The sequence below is a fragment of the Lygodium microphyllum genome, chromosome 3, assembly GCF_053477565.2.
Source record: "Lygodium microphyllum isolate KBCC chromosome 3, Lygodium_microphyllum_v1.1.10, whole genome shotgun sequence".
Taxonomy (NCBI): Eukaryota; Viridiplantae; Streptophyta; class Polypodiopsida; order Schizaeales; family Lygodiaceae; genus Lygodium; species Lygodium microphyllum.
In genome coordinates this window covers 143,692,017-143,708,620 of record NC_141137.1, presented here as the reverse complement: position 1 = coordinate 143,708,620, position 16,604 = coordinate 143,692,017, and the positions used below count along the sequence as shown (strand labels likewise).

Below are 16,604 nucleotides of genomic sequence, written 5' to 3'. Positions count from 1 at the left end.
GAAGCCATTTGCAACAAGTTGCGCACCTTGTGGTTATCGAGAGTACCACCACTGTGATATTTGGTCTTGAAGACCCATTTCACACCGATTACCTTTCTACGAATGGGTTGAGGCACAAGATCCCAAACCAAGTGCTATTTTGTTCAATAGCATCCAACTCTTCCTCCATAACCTTTTTTCAATGTTGTGATTGCAAAGCCTCTTCATGGAGGTGGTTTTTCTATCTTATATGGCATGGACCATCAAACGATAGTTAGTATAAACAAGGTTGGTGGTATATTCTTGGTTTCTTTGAGACCGTTGCGGACCATCCTGCTACTGCCACTCCTCAGGGGCTCCCTCAACCTTGAATCATGGAGGGTGTCTCAAGTCCAATGAGGAGGTCGGATCTCGCCTCGTTGCTCTCCATCTGTTGAAGTCTTTAGAACATCCATTGGTGGTGGCTCAATTGGGGAAGTTGGTGGTAAAGTAGCATCGTCATTTGAAGAGGAAGCATCCAGAAGAGGTACAAGCTCCAAAGGTATAGACGTTGACACGTGATTATCTCTTGGATCTCCAAGCACGGGGTGCTCCTCATCCTCCTTTGAGGTTGGAACCTCCACAGACCAAACATCTCAACTTGTGTAGATATTCTGTTGAACGTGATCATACAATCGGTAACCTTGGAATTGCGACATGTGGCTTGTCTTCGGAAAGCCATTTAAGTTTATCACATTGTCTTTTGGATGTAGACATAGGTGTCGCACCCAAAAACCTTGAAATAGGAAACATTAGGCTCAGATCCAAAATATGTCTCATAGGGTGTCATACCAACAATGGTTGAAGTGGGGGATTGATTAAGGACGTGGAGTGTAGTAGCCATAGTCTTGGCCCATAAACACTGAGGTGTTTGTCTATGCTCCATCATGGTGCAAGTGCTTACAAAGCTGCTTCCACATATTTTACTTTGGCAACATTCCAAATCCCTCAGCCTTATGTCTCATCCAAGATTTGAGAAGAGGTGTTGGCAACATGGTCATCCCTTGGATAGACATTTGAGAGCAATCGCCTACAGTTTGGTCACAATTTGAGCAATTTTCATCAATTGTGGACAATCGAACAAGTGACACATGGCAAGGCAGGTCAAATTTGCATGTGCAAGAGCAATCAAACAAGTGCCACATCTCCAATCAAATAGTTGGTCTGTTTCTCTAGGCAATCAACCTATTTTTAATGCAATCAACCAATAATTACTAACCGATCTGTCCTATTTCCTTGGGCTTTTTTTGTCAACCCAATTCACACACTTGATCATCAATCTAATCACAAATTCCCCAGTACTAATCATGAGGATTCATGTGCACTCTTTGGCATTCACAACCTGGGGAGATCATCGAGGTGGAGATATGCAAACACACGTACTGCACCCATACTCGCAAATCCTCTAAGTTCTTCTATCTCTTTCACTCTTTTCTCTTGGTATTCACTTTATCTCCCAGTCTTGGTCACACACTTTCGCACCATGACACTCCAACACTAAAATCCTATAACATTGAAAAACATGTTTGTTTTCACACTTTAGACATGCAATGTCTCGACAATGGCCCACGCAGATTCATTGGCTGCGGATGCTACCCATATAAGCACTTGATTGGGTCATTGAAATACATTCTTAACACTCGGATTGATTTGTAATTTCCAATAGGTTTCCTTGCAAGGTTCACAAGTAAACCCAACCCAGTCCATTAGCAAGCTGCTATGAGGATTTTCCAGTTCTTAAGAAAAACTCCCAATCTTGGTATTCATTAACCACCAAGTACTGGTCATACAACTTTGGTTCTTAAAGTTAAGAGATTTAGATTGGGCTAAAGATATTCACCACAATAGATCAATGACAAGATATTGCTTTACTATGGGTGCAAGTATTATCTTGTGGAGTAGCAAGAAACAACCCATAGTTGTCCATGGTTCTACAAAGAGAGTATAGAGTGACTCTTTCACGTGTGAGACACTGTGGCTTTGGAGGTTACTAGGAGAGCTTGGTTGCCCACAATCAAGTCTGAAGACCCTTAAATGTGACAATAAGAGTTGCATTGCTTTGGCACAAAACCTTATGTTTCATACTAGGTGGAAGCACATTGAGATATATTACCATTTCATTCAAGAAGATCTTGGATGAGACCATTAATGTGATATATTACAAAGGACAATTTGGCTGATTTGTTTACAAAGGCACTTACTCAATCGACATGACTCCAGATCTATGAGCCTTGTGCCCCATCCAAGATCTAAGAGGGGGTGTAGATTTAGTTGTCCCCAAGACTAGCATTGTCAAGCTGCAATTGTATAGTTAGTTCTCTTAGTCACAGTTATGCATTTCCTATTAGTTCGCGTATTTTCAACAGCCACCTAGAGTAGGCACCTTATTTCGGGCAAGTCTGATATGCAATGGGCAAGTAGCAATGCCGCATGGCACATATGGGCAAATTGCACATACTCAATCCTGACCAATAAAGGACCTCATACACATGACATGCAACCAACAAATGAGCAACACGCACAATGTTGTTGTGGGCATTGATATGTGGTTGTGGGCATTGATATATTTAAGTACCTATAAATGAATCAGAGACTACTCTATTTTCAAAACTCTTTGAAACTCCGAAATTTTCTTTTTGAAAACTCCTCTAGACTATGATTGTGTGGGTTTCTACAGGCATTAATTATCTTGCAATTTTGAAACCCAACAAGCTAGTTTGACTTTAGATTTATGATTGCTTGGTGATACACTTTGGCAAGATATTGAAGAAAGGAAATCCAAGGTACATATTGAGCATGAAAATGTGTGAAAGACAGAGATTCCAAGTATTGCAGCATTTAGAGGATCTTCTGTAATGGGTGATTCCAAGCACTACATCACTATATATTTATTGTATCGATAAACCATAATGTGAGAGAGGGTATTAGTGTGGTGCATGTCATGTGTATGAGTTCCTTTATTGGTTGGTAATGGGTGTGTATGTTTGGCCGCTTTATGGGCAGCCTAATGGTGCTTCAATGGGTTGATTTTGGTTTCTTTAGTGGTGTTCTTTCCACTCTCACACTTTATATGTTACTCAAATTTTACACAAAGCTTCAAGCATTCATGTTACACAATTCATGAAGTTGGAGCATATTACAACTTACACAAGACAAGGAGGGAGAAAAAGGAGAACAAGAAGAACAAGAACAAGAACAAGAAGAAAGAAGGAAAAGGAAAAAATCAAAGAGAGAAGATAGTATTCCGAAACAACATTTTGAACCCCTAACATTGATTTCAAATCGTTTTCGAAATTCTGAAATGCATTTCAAGATTGATCACTTGTGCGTGCGTGTGTGTGTGTGTGTGTGTGTGTTAAAAAAACGTTTTTGGGAGGCAAGCATTTTGAACCTTACCAACCTACATTTTCATTTTTGGCCAAAAAGCAATGTCTTTTAGGTCGCAACTTTCAATTCTAGCCTTCAAAAACACTATTATTGCATTGTCTACATGCCTATTTATCTTCATTGAAGCAATTTATAGTGAAAGGATGAAAGCAATCACACAAAGATATGCATCATTGAGATGGTAGTACTAACTCTCAACTCTTGCCAACAATCTGTAACTACTAAATTGTGACATGATGGCTTGAAATCCTTAACTTATCACAGATTTTTTAATATAAGAGATGGAGACAAGACGAAGACAAGTTCATCTCACATGAAGGCTTGGTGTTTTGTGTAAAATTTAAGCAATGTTATGTGCACTAATATATTAAAGTACCTATAAATGGATTTGATACTAAAACCTAAAAATCCGCCCCCGATTTTCAAAACTAACTGAAACTTCAAAGCTCTGGTTTTAACCATTTATGTTTTTCCCATTTCCAAAACTATCTTCTATTGTGAAGAGGAGGAGAAGAAGTAAGTTGCCAGCTGTGTGGACAAAAGAAATGGTAAAACACGAAAGTAAACAGGCAAAAGAGAAATTGAGAAGTGATGTTCCATTTCAAGCTACCCAAAACACCATTTCAGCATACTGTGCATACAATGAACCACATCATATATCAATAAAGCAGAGTGCCCTCACTATCTATCTTTGGAGTTTGACTTGGGAACACAAGGAGCACCACTCCACTACTATACGACTGATCTAGCCCAAAAATCTTTCAAAGAAGAATCAAAGTCATTGTAGTAAGGATAAGAAAAGAGCACCACTTGCAATCACACCAAGTTGTCCAAGAGCCAGATGTGCATAGACATACCATAGGAGACATATCCATGCCTCTTTCTCACAAAAGGCACCATCACATGAACTACTAATAGGAAACCTAAATAAACCAAGTCAAGCCGAGGAATCATAACTCCATGTAGCAACTACACAATCATCCCTCATTAGCATAGCCTAAGTAGACCACCACCAATATTATTAGAGAAGCATCATCAAGAAGCCTCAATGACTAACACCAAAAATCACCATTTCAAGATAGCCTCTTAAGGCATCAAAGATAGAGAAGAGATCCACAAAGTTGAGGCCCTGGTCCAGCTCGAGAAAAGATGCATACCTCTAAAGACCACTTTGTCTCAATCAAAATCTCAACCCTCAAAGAAAGCCTCAAATGTTGAGAATAGCAAATGATGCTTGCCCATAGAGGTTAGATGTATGCCCTAAAGAGGCTAGAAGATAGACAAATGATGTATGCTCTAGGAAAAGATGTTCAAAATCCCATATGCACAGTGAGGAGAGTGGTGTGAAGAAAACTGCTAGGGTTTGCACTAAGGACACATAAAGTGTACGACCACGATAGAAACATAAAGAGACAGACACAAAGACCGAGGGAAAAACTCAAACCCTAAATGCAAAACTCAAAACTCAAACACAGAAACTCAAACACAACAGGGAGAGAGAAAACACAACTCCAAAATGTTGTAAATGAATGTAAAAGTGTACAGAGCAATGTCGGAGTGTGACGTCCATCGGAGATAGATCCCAAGTCTATGACCACCAATTGGAGAGTAGGAGTGCTGAATAGTGAATGGCAACAGGCTGGTCACCAAAACATAGCAGTCTGGAGGCAAGAAATTGGTAAACATAGCAATGTACCACCGATCGGGGGCTGGAAACTATGCACAATCTACTGTAAACAACAGGCTGAAACAATGTTTGATGTGGCTGGTGATGACCGGATGATCAGATTGCAGCAGATGATGATGTCGCCAGCAGCTGACATTAGCAAGGATGAAGGCACGAGCAGCAGGAGCAAACACGGATGAAGTGGCAGTAGTCTTGAGGGCTGGACAGCCACATGGGAGGAGGCTGATGGCTGAAATCTGCACATGGAGTGAGAAACCTGCACAGATGGAGTAAGGTTGAATGGGGGCAGCCTGTCTATTTATAGATGTGGAAGGGTTAGGGTTTCCACTGAACTCTCTCGAACCGCTCTCTGTTTTAGGGTTTTACTCTAAAAGAGCATTTTTTAGTGTGTTTTGGGGATGTTTAAGAGGCTAATCAGCAAGTAATGCATGTTTTAGCTCAACACCCCCTCTCAGGCCCAAAACTGAGCCAAAAGGTTAGGCCAACCCAAGGTGTCCCACCCCAAAGCAGCCAGGGCATCGGACAAAGGGTGCACGTCGGCTGCCCAGTGGCCTACCAAGACTACAGAGGCAATAGTTATCATACCAAGGGAATCCAAGTAGTCACCCCGGAGAGGATAGAACATCATACAAAGGGTCCATGTCGGCTGCCCACCAGTGGCCTACCAAGCCCTACATAGACGGATGGAACCACATGGAACCTTTTTTTTTTTTAAATAAGTGAGGTAAATTTTATGGGATGCAACCGATTGAGTAATAGTGACCCAAAAAACGGGAATAGGGATGGTACACCCAACACATCACAAAACAGAACAAGCCAACCCATCCACTCAATTGATGACAAGAAAAAATAAGTGATGAAGTATCCATGTGATGAAGGAAGATGGTGGTCGAATAACAACAGCCGCCAATGGAAACAGCTAAGGATCCGCTCAAGAGGTGCTCTGCACAATGAGATGCAAAGTATGCTACATGCTGAAGAATGCTCATGCAACAAGTGTCAAAAGTGGTGCAACAATGGAAGCATAAACAACATGCTGAAATAAACTGCTGAAACACAAGACGAGAAAGAATGAATGAATAAACGCAAATACAGATGAGAACTCAAATGTATGACTCAAATGTATGCTCGGGAAGCGGAATCCATATTGAACACGAGACAACAGCATACAACAGTGAGTCATTGGTTGTGTGGGCACCCTGGCACCAGCTCCTCTCTCCTCAGAAGAATCCACAAATGATGACTGAAGTACACAAAGAGGAGGAGAAGCCCAACAATATATAGGCATAAAATGGGAAGAGCAATAAAAGCAATCGGCTAGCATTAAATACTCCCCAACCCTAGACAGCACTCCAGAAAATGCCAAATAAATACTACATAAAAGTCCACAATCTCTGCAACACATGAGCTGACTAATCTGCTAACACCCTCTCTTTGATCAGGGGTGATTTGATACAATACAATAGTATAATGATAGGGAATCATAAACTATACAACATAGAACCACCAGAAGAACCATGGATATCTAAGCAGTGAGCAGCCAGCCCACCACCAAGATGCCTCGGAGAGTATCTAACATCGATGTCGAGCATAACATCACCACCTGAAAATAGAGAAGAATCATAGCAACTCTCTGGGTAATGTCACCTATGTCACTCAGGACATACAAGACCAATCTTCCAAACATGTCTCTGAACATATAACCATGAAATCCCCGCCTTCGGCCAAAATTGCCAAAATGTCCCCTCATTGCCAAAATGTCCCCTCACTTGAGCTCCAGACGAAAGCCCCCCGCTCTCTGTCAAGTAACTAGCCCATCATGAACCTAGATGTCAATCCTAGCTCCAAGATTTGTACCCGCCAAACTTCAGTTGATATGTCAGGGATGTCCCTCTCTAGATCCTGTGCATCTATATAAACATATAGATGAGGCATGGCTGCCCCATCTCACCACCCTCTCACACTCTCTCTCTAGCACTGGAGAGTTGTGAAGGATGTCCACATCACCACCACTAGAAAGCGGCTGAGAAAGGGGCCACTAAGCCCTTCCCACGATCCGAAGAAGAGAATCCCTTCTGTGCCTTGGACTTTGCCTTGGCTGGAGGATCGGAATCGAAAGCTGAGATAGATGATGACTCGTCGGAGAAGTCCGCATCCTGCTTCATCTTCTGCTCCTTTTTCTTCCTGGAAGCCACTAACTCTTTGCAATCCTTCCTTAAATGACCCTTCTTGCCACACTGGTAACACTGGGCCTTCGGCTTCTTCATCTTCGAACTCCTCTCTGAAGCTACAAGAGCCTCACTCGAATCTCCATAATGTGACGGAAGCCTCCCCTGTAGTCGCAAAGTAGCCTCATGCTCAAGTAACATGGAGGACATGTGAAGAAAATTGACAAAAGTCGTAGATGTCTGCGCCCGTAAAGCATTCGTCACTCCATCAAACTCCCAAGGAAGCTTGTAGAGTACCATACCAACAAGATGTGCCTCTGATAGGGCAGATTGCATAGTGCAAAGTTGGTCCTGAAGTTGGATAACACGAAGTAGGAAGGATTGAATCGTATCTTTGGATTCAAACTTCAATTGCTAGAGCTGGCCATAGAGAGTAATGGCCCTCATGGTGGAGGGAGCCCCGTACATCAACTGTACTTCGACCATATGTCTGAAGCAATCGGACAGGAGGTGACCGCCAGTAGGACTTCTTTGGAAATACACCGAAGTAAGGCCGAATAAGCACACACATCATCTGAATCCCATGTAAGCACAGCCTCCTCATGGTTGTCTTTATCAAAAGTAGATGGAATAGGAGAAGGTTGTTAAGGACGTGTCACAGCTCTGTTAACCACGTACCATAACCGCTTCTGAATAAACCAAGCCTTCATTACCGCACTCCACGTGTAATAATCAAGTCCATGGAGCTTGTCATCAGTGGATGTGCATGGAGGAGCCATCTGAAGAGGACTTAGAAAAGAAGTAGAGAAAAAGAAGGGATTGGGAGAGGAAACACAGCCAAACCACAAGCACATACTGCAAAAAACAAGAGTTCACATACAGTATAACCCAAAATCTGATCAAAATAAGACAAAAACTATTGTAAAAAGTCAAGAAATCAATCAAAAACTTTCAAAAAACAGCAAAAACGGCCTAATGATATAAGCGCCCAACCAAGAGGAGATGCAAAAACACCAAAACGAAGGCTGAAATGGATGCGCAGGCTGTACGGATGCTGATGTCAACAAAAAACGCAAGCAAAACTGGTCGCCTAATTGGAGCAGCAGCTACCTGATAAGCAAGAGGGAAAACAGTCTTGAAATCAGTAATAAAAGACAACAGAAACACAAATCTTGAAATCTGATATCATGTCAAAAGTAATGCAGCAATGGAAGCATAAACAACATGCTGAAATAAACTACAGAAGCACAAGATAAGAAAAAGAATGAATGAATAAGCACAAATACAGATGAAAACTCAGATGTATGCTCGAGAAACGGAATCCATATCGAACACGAGACAACAGCATACAACAATGAGTCACTGGCTGTGTGGGCACCTTGGCACCGGCTCCTCTCTCCTCAAAAGAATCCACAAATGATGGCTGAAGTACACAAAGAGAAGGAGGAGCCCAGCAATATATAGGCATAAAATGGGAGGAGCAATAAATGTAATCGATTAGCATTAAATGCTCCCCAACCCTAGACAACACTCCAGAAAATGCCATACAAATACTACATAAAAGTCCACAGCCTTTGCAGCACAGACTCACACCTGAGCTGACTAATCTGCTAATAGCAAGTGCCACTTGGACAGTGTCCCTCATGGGAAAATTGTTCACTTGCCCAAGCGCCCTAGTACAAAGATGATGAAATCATGCAAGGGTAAGATACAACAGGGGGGAAAAGCCGATGTCGAAGACAAAGTGCTGAAGCATGTAGAATACCAAGAAGGGTAGGAACTCCCTCTCAACCTAGATGTAGATGCTGAAGAAGGAAGAGGAGCCTGATATCAGTCTTTGGATGGTGCCGAGAACCATAAGAAATGAAAGAAAATGAAGTGGATAAAGTGGATAAAGCACCCCGCTAGAAGAGAAAGGTAGAAGTCACCGCCATGATAGCATCGAGAGAGATGCTGCACGATCCACCTCGGGAGGGGAAACCGCCATGCTGGAAGAAGAGCAAGCACTCCTAGGATGATGAAACCATGAAAGGAACGGTGCGCATCCCCACGTCTCTAGCCCAAGTAGGACCAAAGCAATTTGCAAGTTAGCCCTACACTGAAAGACAAAACCCTGCAAAAGAGATAAGAATCTGCTAACACAAAGGTTAGTGGTGGGATGCTCCAAAGCAAAACATAACAAAAGGAAAATCTAACTCAAAATAAATGCAATGAATGTGTATGTATGTGAGTAAATGCAATGGAAGACAAAAGAATGGAAAAGCTAAGGACAATGTATCCTATGGGCCCGACTCTAAGAGTACGAAAAATGAATGCTAGACTGACCTAGGGTATCCGAAAGGACCTAAAGACATGCTAGTCTAAGAAGGTGGCCACCATCGCATACGTCTAGTAGCAAGGCTCTGCCAAGGAAACGGCTGAAGAGATGCGAAGGAAGGTGAGATAAATGCATGAAGTGCAACGGGATCAGAACCTACAAACCAATCAGCCAATCCCTCAGGGGGTGATGAAAGAGATGGGCTGCTAAGGCTGTACTCGAGCCACATATCCAACAGCAACGACGGGTACTAAAGGAGCAGATGAAGCAGCAGCGGAAGGCATAGCCCCATTGGACTATGCAATTGCAACGGTTTGCAGAGGCTTTTTAGGTGGAAGATCTTGGGCCTTGAAACGACACTCCTCGTCCACATGGCTTGCTCTATGGCAGTGTGTGCAAAACCGGTTTTTCTTAGGGAGTTGCTGCCAGATGGATCTAGATTCTTTGGTTCCATTTGAGGAAGAGCAATCACCCTTTGATTGGCTTGCCTTCGCATCTTGCAAGTTCTTGCCACTAGTGGTTTTTCCTCCCGAAGAACAGGCAACCAACCCCCTCTACTCTGAATAAGGCTGTGATGAGGAGTTCTTGTGGACTTGATCATGCAGCCTTGCATGACTCAAGAATTGGCACTCAAACTCGTATAAGATTGGCAATCGAGGTTCAGAGATGATGTGTTGAATGAAATTGAAGTATTTTTCGGGCAACTTATTCAAGAAGAATGTATCCTAATCGTCATCTGATTTTAGAGAGCCAATAGTGGCGAACTCAACAAGTAACCGTCTATATTCAACCAACTTGACTTTCAGATCATCCCCTTCCTTAATAGAGAACTCTTGAAGCTCAAAGTCGAGATTGATGCGCTGAGTACGATCATGAGCCGCATAGCGGTCAAGAAGGTGACTCCAACGCTCTGACACAAGCAAGAAGTCCTGCAATTGAGAGTGAAACTCAAGAAGCAATCCCCGCATCAGCTCAACATTGGCTGTGGCATTGCAAGCTCTCCATTGACGAATGTAATCAAGGTGAGCTAGTCGAGGGTCCGACATAGGCTCTAGACCAATGACGAGGTCCCAAAGACCCTGAGACTCAAGCACTTATTACATGAAATTAGACCAAGTAGTGAAATTTGACCCATTAAGATGTGTCTTATCCGTGAAGGCATTCTTAGCCGTTGCAACAGGAGTGGTAGTACTCGGAGATGGATAGTGTGAAAAAGTATAGTGTAGATAGGATGGGAAAGCGGAGTACACTTGGGAATGGGCCCCAAAGTGCCCATCACGCATGCGGCTAGTGTGCAAGGTGGATCCATAGGTAGGGATGAGATAACTAGAGATAGGCATGGTAGCCACATGAGGAACCCAAGGAGGTGAGATGGAAACACGGGAAGCAGAAAAGGGAAATCCCTGCATAGGTGTAACCCAAGGAGAGTGTGAAGACGCACTATAAGCTGAGAAAGGAAACCCCTGCATATAAGTGGTCATGGAAGATGTGAAGCTCGGGATAGTGAGGGGGATGCCCATCACAGTCGACCCACGAGTTGTGGATGTACTCATTTGCTGAAAGGTGAGAGGCATTGTGTTAAAGGATGGCATTCCCCCTAACGAAGTACCATGGTACAAAGAGGTAGCGAATGGGGTGGAGAAAGAAAAGGTACTAGGAGCAGAGATGGAAGATCCAACCCCTAGGGTGTGATGCAAATGTGAAGTGTAATCCAAGGTTTTGGAAAGATGATGGGGTGATCAAGGTGTGATATAGAAGAGGGTGGGATGGGAGCTATGTGTGGCATGCTCAAATAAAACAGAAGCTATAGATGTACCTGAATTTCGTCTACTTCATGAGCCCCCTCTATTGAAGTTCACATACACAAAGCCATCCGGATCCTATACCTCAAAAGAAGAAAAAGATAAGGGTTTTGATTTATGCAATACAAAAGAATTGTACAAACCTGCCATTGGACCTAGCTGAGATGATGAAAATGGATTGCAAGACGTTCCGAATGCCGTATATCCTCCATGATCAGAGAGGTGGCCAACCTCACTAACCGGTCAAAATGTGGTAGCAAAACTGATAGGAGGGGTGTAAACATCACTATGCTTATTGCGATAGTACTCCTCAAAAGTCCTCTGTCATGTTAGTGAAATCTGATGAGGATGGAGTGTCGTCCTCCTCACTGAGTTCATAATGCCGTCTCAAGGTCTCCAATGATGAAAAAGCCATCATAGAAACTGGAGAAGATGTCTAGGACATTGTGATTTAATTACAAGTTGTATTGTGTGCCTCGCATAAAGACTAGCTCTCAACAATATCCGCAAGATACTCTTTACAAGAGCATCGATTCTGATACCATGTGAAAAAAATTGCTAGGATTTGCACTGAGGACATACAAAGTGTACAACCACGACAGAAACACGAAGAGACAGACATAGACACAGAGGGCAAAACTCAAACCCTAAACGCAAAACTCAAAACTCAAACACAAAAACTCAAACACAAATAGAAAAGGGGACAGAGAGAACACAACTCTGAAGTGAATGAATATTGTAAATAAATGTAAGAGTGTACAGTGTGCTCAAGGGCAGAGCAATGTCGAAGTGTGACGTCCATCAAAGATGGATCCCAAGTCTGTGACCACCAGTCAGAGAGTAGGAGTGTTGAATAGTGAATGACAGCAGGTTGTTCACCAAAACACATCAGTCTGAAGATTAAAAACTGGTAAATGCAGCAATGTACCGCCGATCAAGGGCTGGAAACTGTGCATAGTCTACTGTAAACAGCAAGCTGAAACAATATCTAATGTGGCAGGCAATAACTGAATGATCAAATCACAACAGATAATTATGTTGCCAGCAGCTAACGTCAGCATTGATGAAGGCGCGAGCAGCAGGAGCAAACACGGATGGAGTGGCAGCAGTCTCAAGGGCTAACAACCACGTGGGAGGAGGCTAATGGCTGAAATCTGCACATGGAGTGAGAAACCTGCATAGACCGAATAAGGCTAAATGGGGGTAGCCTGTCTAAATGTAAATGTGCAAGGGTTAGGGTTTCCACTGAACTCTCTCGAACCGCTCTCTGTTTTAGGGTTTTACTTTAAAAGAGCATTTTTTAGTGTATTTTGGAGCTGTTTAAAAGACTAATCAGCAAGTAATGCATGTTTTATCTTAACAAGTGATACTATCCAAAAAGCTATAAAAACATGTACTTGGTTGACACTCATAACAAGGTAATGGAACTATCAGTTTGAGTCATTGTCAGTGTTATTGTCCATAATACTTTAATGTGAGTATCAAATTGATAAAACACCTTGTAAGCCTCATTATAAGGTACGAGACACTGCCTTGAGCATTTGCTCAATGATAAGACCTTCCCATGCCTTTAAAAGAAAGATGTTTTATACACAAATGTCAAGAAAATCCAATGCTAGTGTAATGCCAAGATATCATCATATAGCCACCAGTGATCCAAAGCTCCAAACTCTAGCCCAATATCATAATGTGCTGTCAAGCAATACATTTTAACAAGTTCCAAAGCTATCCAAAGAGAAATATATCTGTCTTGCAAAACTGCGTGAAACCCCCAAATCTATGTATCCCAAAGCTTATGTCATGTCAAGCTTCATCAATGTACCTATTTGTATCCATCTCAAACTCACTAAGAAAGAAGATCAAAAGGACCTCACAAAGAATATTAGCGCACAAGATTATAAAAAACAAGAAGATTGAAGACATCATCAAAGGGTGTCAAAGAAGCACAAAGAAGATGAAGAAGATACTTTCCAATGTTGACAACAAAGAATTTCCCATAGTGGATCTCCCTGGATCTTGTTTCCCATAGTGGATATTGTAAAAACCCTACCAAAAATGTAAAGTTTCAAGCCTTCACTTGACTAGGCTGCCAAAGAGCTAATCTCCCGGGCCATGTCATCATGTAGGGGAGACAAAAGCCAACAAGGATAGAGATTCATAATTTGAAGGGGGGTGTTGAGAATAGCAAATGATGCTTTCCCATAGAGGTTAGATATGCCCTAAAGAGACTAGAAGATAGACAAATGATATATGCTCTAGGAAGAGATGTTTAAAATCCCATATGGATAGTGAGAGAGATACTATCCAAAAAGCTATAAAGATATATACTTGGTTAACACTCATAACAAGGAAATAGAACTATCAGTTTGAGTCACTGTCAGTATCATTGTCCATCTTACACAAGAATGTGTTTATAAGTCCAAGCTAATCTATCTTGAAACCTAATTCACTTGTGTTAGAGTTTGTCTATTTAAGTCCATGTCATTATGAGTTGTACATTCATCTTCCATCCTCCATATCTTCTACCATGCTCTAGATCCCGGTTTATCAACATCAAAGACAAAGGAATCCAATCAAGCCATGGTAACTTATAGTTTATACACTAAGCTATCAAATAGAAATATCATGACAAAAATATAAATATGATAACTAGATAGCAATTTTTAAAAAAACTATTAAGAATTGTTGAGAGATCCTAGATATGCACACAAAAAACTTTCAAGTTCAACTATATTAATAAACAAGTCGCATGAGGTACGATCTAGATACATCACAACTTGTACGTATATCATAAACACGCTCAACAAAACGTAAAATTTCTTAGTCTTCATAGTATTCATTTGTTGATTCCTAACTCTTTGGTCTTCCTCTCTCCTTGTTTTAGTTGGTATTGGGCATTATAATGGTCTTATTATTCTCATTCTATACTTTAGCTTCGTTCCATGAAGACCAAGCAACAAGAAAACAACAACAATATTGAGAGGCACTAACATATGTATATGTCATTACAAAGACAAAGGGCAACAAGAAGAAGAAAAAGACAAGACACAAGACGGAGAAAACTCCACCAACAAGCACCTAGATAGAGTGGTAAGAATATTCAGATGATGTAACCATCTTACCATCCTATAATAGCTAGAATAAGGCACCAAGGGGAGGCGTTGAAATATTTATTGAGGATATGTATGGTACCTTACAAGAAACTGAAAGGCCGATGTGAACTAGACCTAAGAGTATAAAAAGATGAGGATAAATTCAAGTAAATGGATGAGTCCACACAAAGAAAGATGCCAAGCCAAAGGAATCCCTTAATTAAAGAAAAGAGCCCTGTGAAATGGACCCCACAAAGATACCTTCTACTTTATTATGTAATACAAAAGTGATAGTGTTCAGCATTAAGCTAATCTTGTAGCTTGTCTATATAAGGCTCGCTATGATTGGAAAGAAGTAGAGGTTTTATCTATTTTGTGTATGATTGTCTCTCTTTTCTTAAGTCTCTTATAGCATGAAGTTAGCCAAATAATGTATGCATCCAAGATCCATGTTTATTTTCACAACACAACAAGCAGCTCAATCACAAAGAACAGTTACATAAACTCAATCTAAGGTGGCATTTATCCCACAAATGCCAACAAAAATAATCTCTTGAACCATGCAAGCACTTGAATTTAGGAGAATGATAGTATAATCACAAACATGGGGAAAGGGACAGAATGCGAGTGTTCTCACCTTCAACAGCTGAATGATAAACACCAAGACCAAGCCAGTACATATATCCATTCATAGGTGTAAGATCGTAAACATTAATCCTTAATGGCTCGGCAGCACCAGAGTTGTTCTCGTACGGCAGTGCATCCATCAGATTCAAAATTGGATCAACTGCAGGTAGATGAAACCTGAGACTGTGCGTTATCTAAATTTGCAGTGTTGTATGGGTACAAATGGTGTAGAAAGCTGCCAGTTCCTTTACACACAGGTTAAACCATGTGATGCAGAGTTGGTTTAATGTCTGATGGAGCACAGCAACTGTGGAGCTAATGCTGACAAAAGATATTATCCAGAAGCCTTGGCACAGGACCTGAAGTACACAGAGGTTGGCATCAAAGGCCTCTTAGACTTGCAAGTACTCCATTAGATCAATCTGCAGGTCATCTAGCTACGACGGTCGATCTGTTTGCAAGCCTTTGCACACTGCCTTAGGGCGGCAGTGCACACATCATACCATCTGCTGTGCAACTTTATGTTGCTGAAAAGGCATAAGGATATCTGGAATACAGATCAAAATTTACAGCTTGTCAAGGGAAGGCACAAGAAGCACTCTGTATGCCTCAGCCTGATCAGTCTTTCTTTTGTAAGGCAAGAGAAGCATTCTTGAATGATCCCGTTAGCATTCGTTAGGCTTAACCAGCCAGTAGCAGCAGTGAAAAACCCTACCGCTCGATGCAGTTGAAAGTCAACCAATACCAATGCCGGAGATTTGATAAGACGCTAGAGGTTAGATGAAACAGGCGATCTATTTACCACACCTACGAATGAAGAAGACGAAAGAAGAGAGAGGGGACAGGGAAACAAAAGAGTCCGCCATTGCAGCGTGCAGAGGGAGAGCTTCGAATGAAGCAGCCATACTCCTTTTGAAACATAAATAACGGTAGCATTGTATTTGTGGTTATTGATTACTTTCGAAATACGTAATGGTTCGGACACAAGTTCTGTCAAATGCGCTTATTGCGGGGGCCTGGTGGGGCCCGCCTGGAGCAGTGAACCACAACTACGCACTGCCACGCAGTTTTCTTCTTTTTAATGCGGAAAGGTTATATTAAAATAAAAGCGGGAGAAGGAGGTGGTTACACGTAGCATGTTAAGCAGCAAGCTTTAACCTTGGCCTTTTGTAACTCGTCCATTCGCACAAAGGCGAGTTATGAGTCACGACTCACGCTGCTGCTGTTGCATAGTGTTCATTTTTGAAGGTTGCACAGCCCTTCTGGGCCATTATTGACCTACTAGAGAATCCCAAAATATTACAAGCAATGCATTTAAAGGGGAAAAGAAAAAATTTGTCCTTCTTGGAGAAATGCAAAAATCTTCTAACACTGCATTCGAAGGGCACTTTTTTTCCTAAAAATTTAATATATTATATTATAAATAAATTTATTAATCATATTGCCTAAATTCCAATGCCTAATTAGTAGTGACTCGTGAGTCTACTAGTGAGTAGTGACTACTAT

At 41.7% G+C, this 16,604-nt stretch overlaps 1 protein-coding gene across 1 annotated transcript in view; it reads right to left on the bottom strand.

The window, feature by feature from the left end:
- Nucleotides 1-16,039, bottom strand: part of LOC148038972 (deSI-like protein At4g17486) — a 39,778-nt gene extending 23,739 nt beyond the window's left edge. Inside the window, exon 1 of the mRNA XM_087674836.1 lies at nt 15,109-16,039. Within this exon, the coding sequence (XP_087530962.1) occupies nt 15,109-15,238 (130 nt within the window). The 5' untranslated portion in view covers nt 15,239-16,039. The remainder of the gene's footprint in view (nt 1-15,108) is intronic.
- Nucleotides 16,040-16,604: the final 565 nt, after the last annotated feature.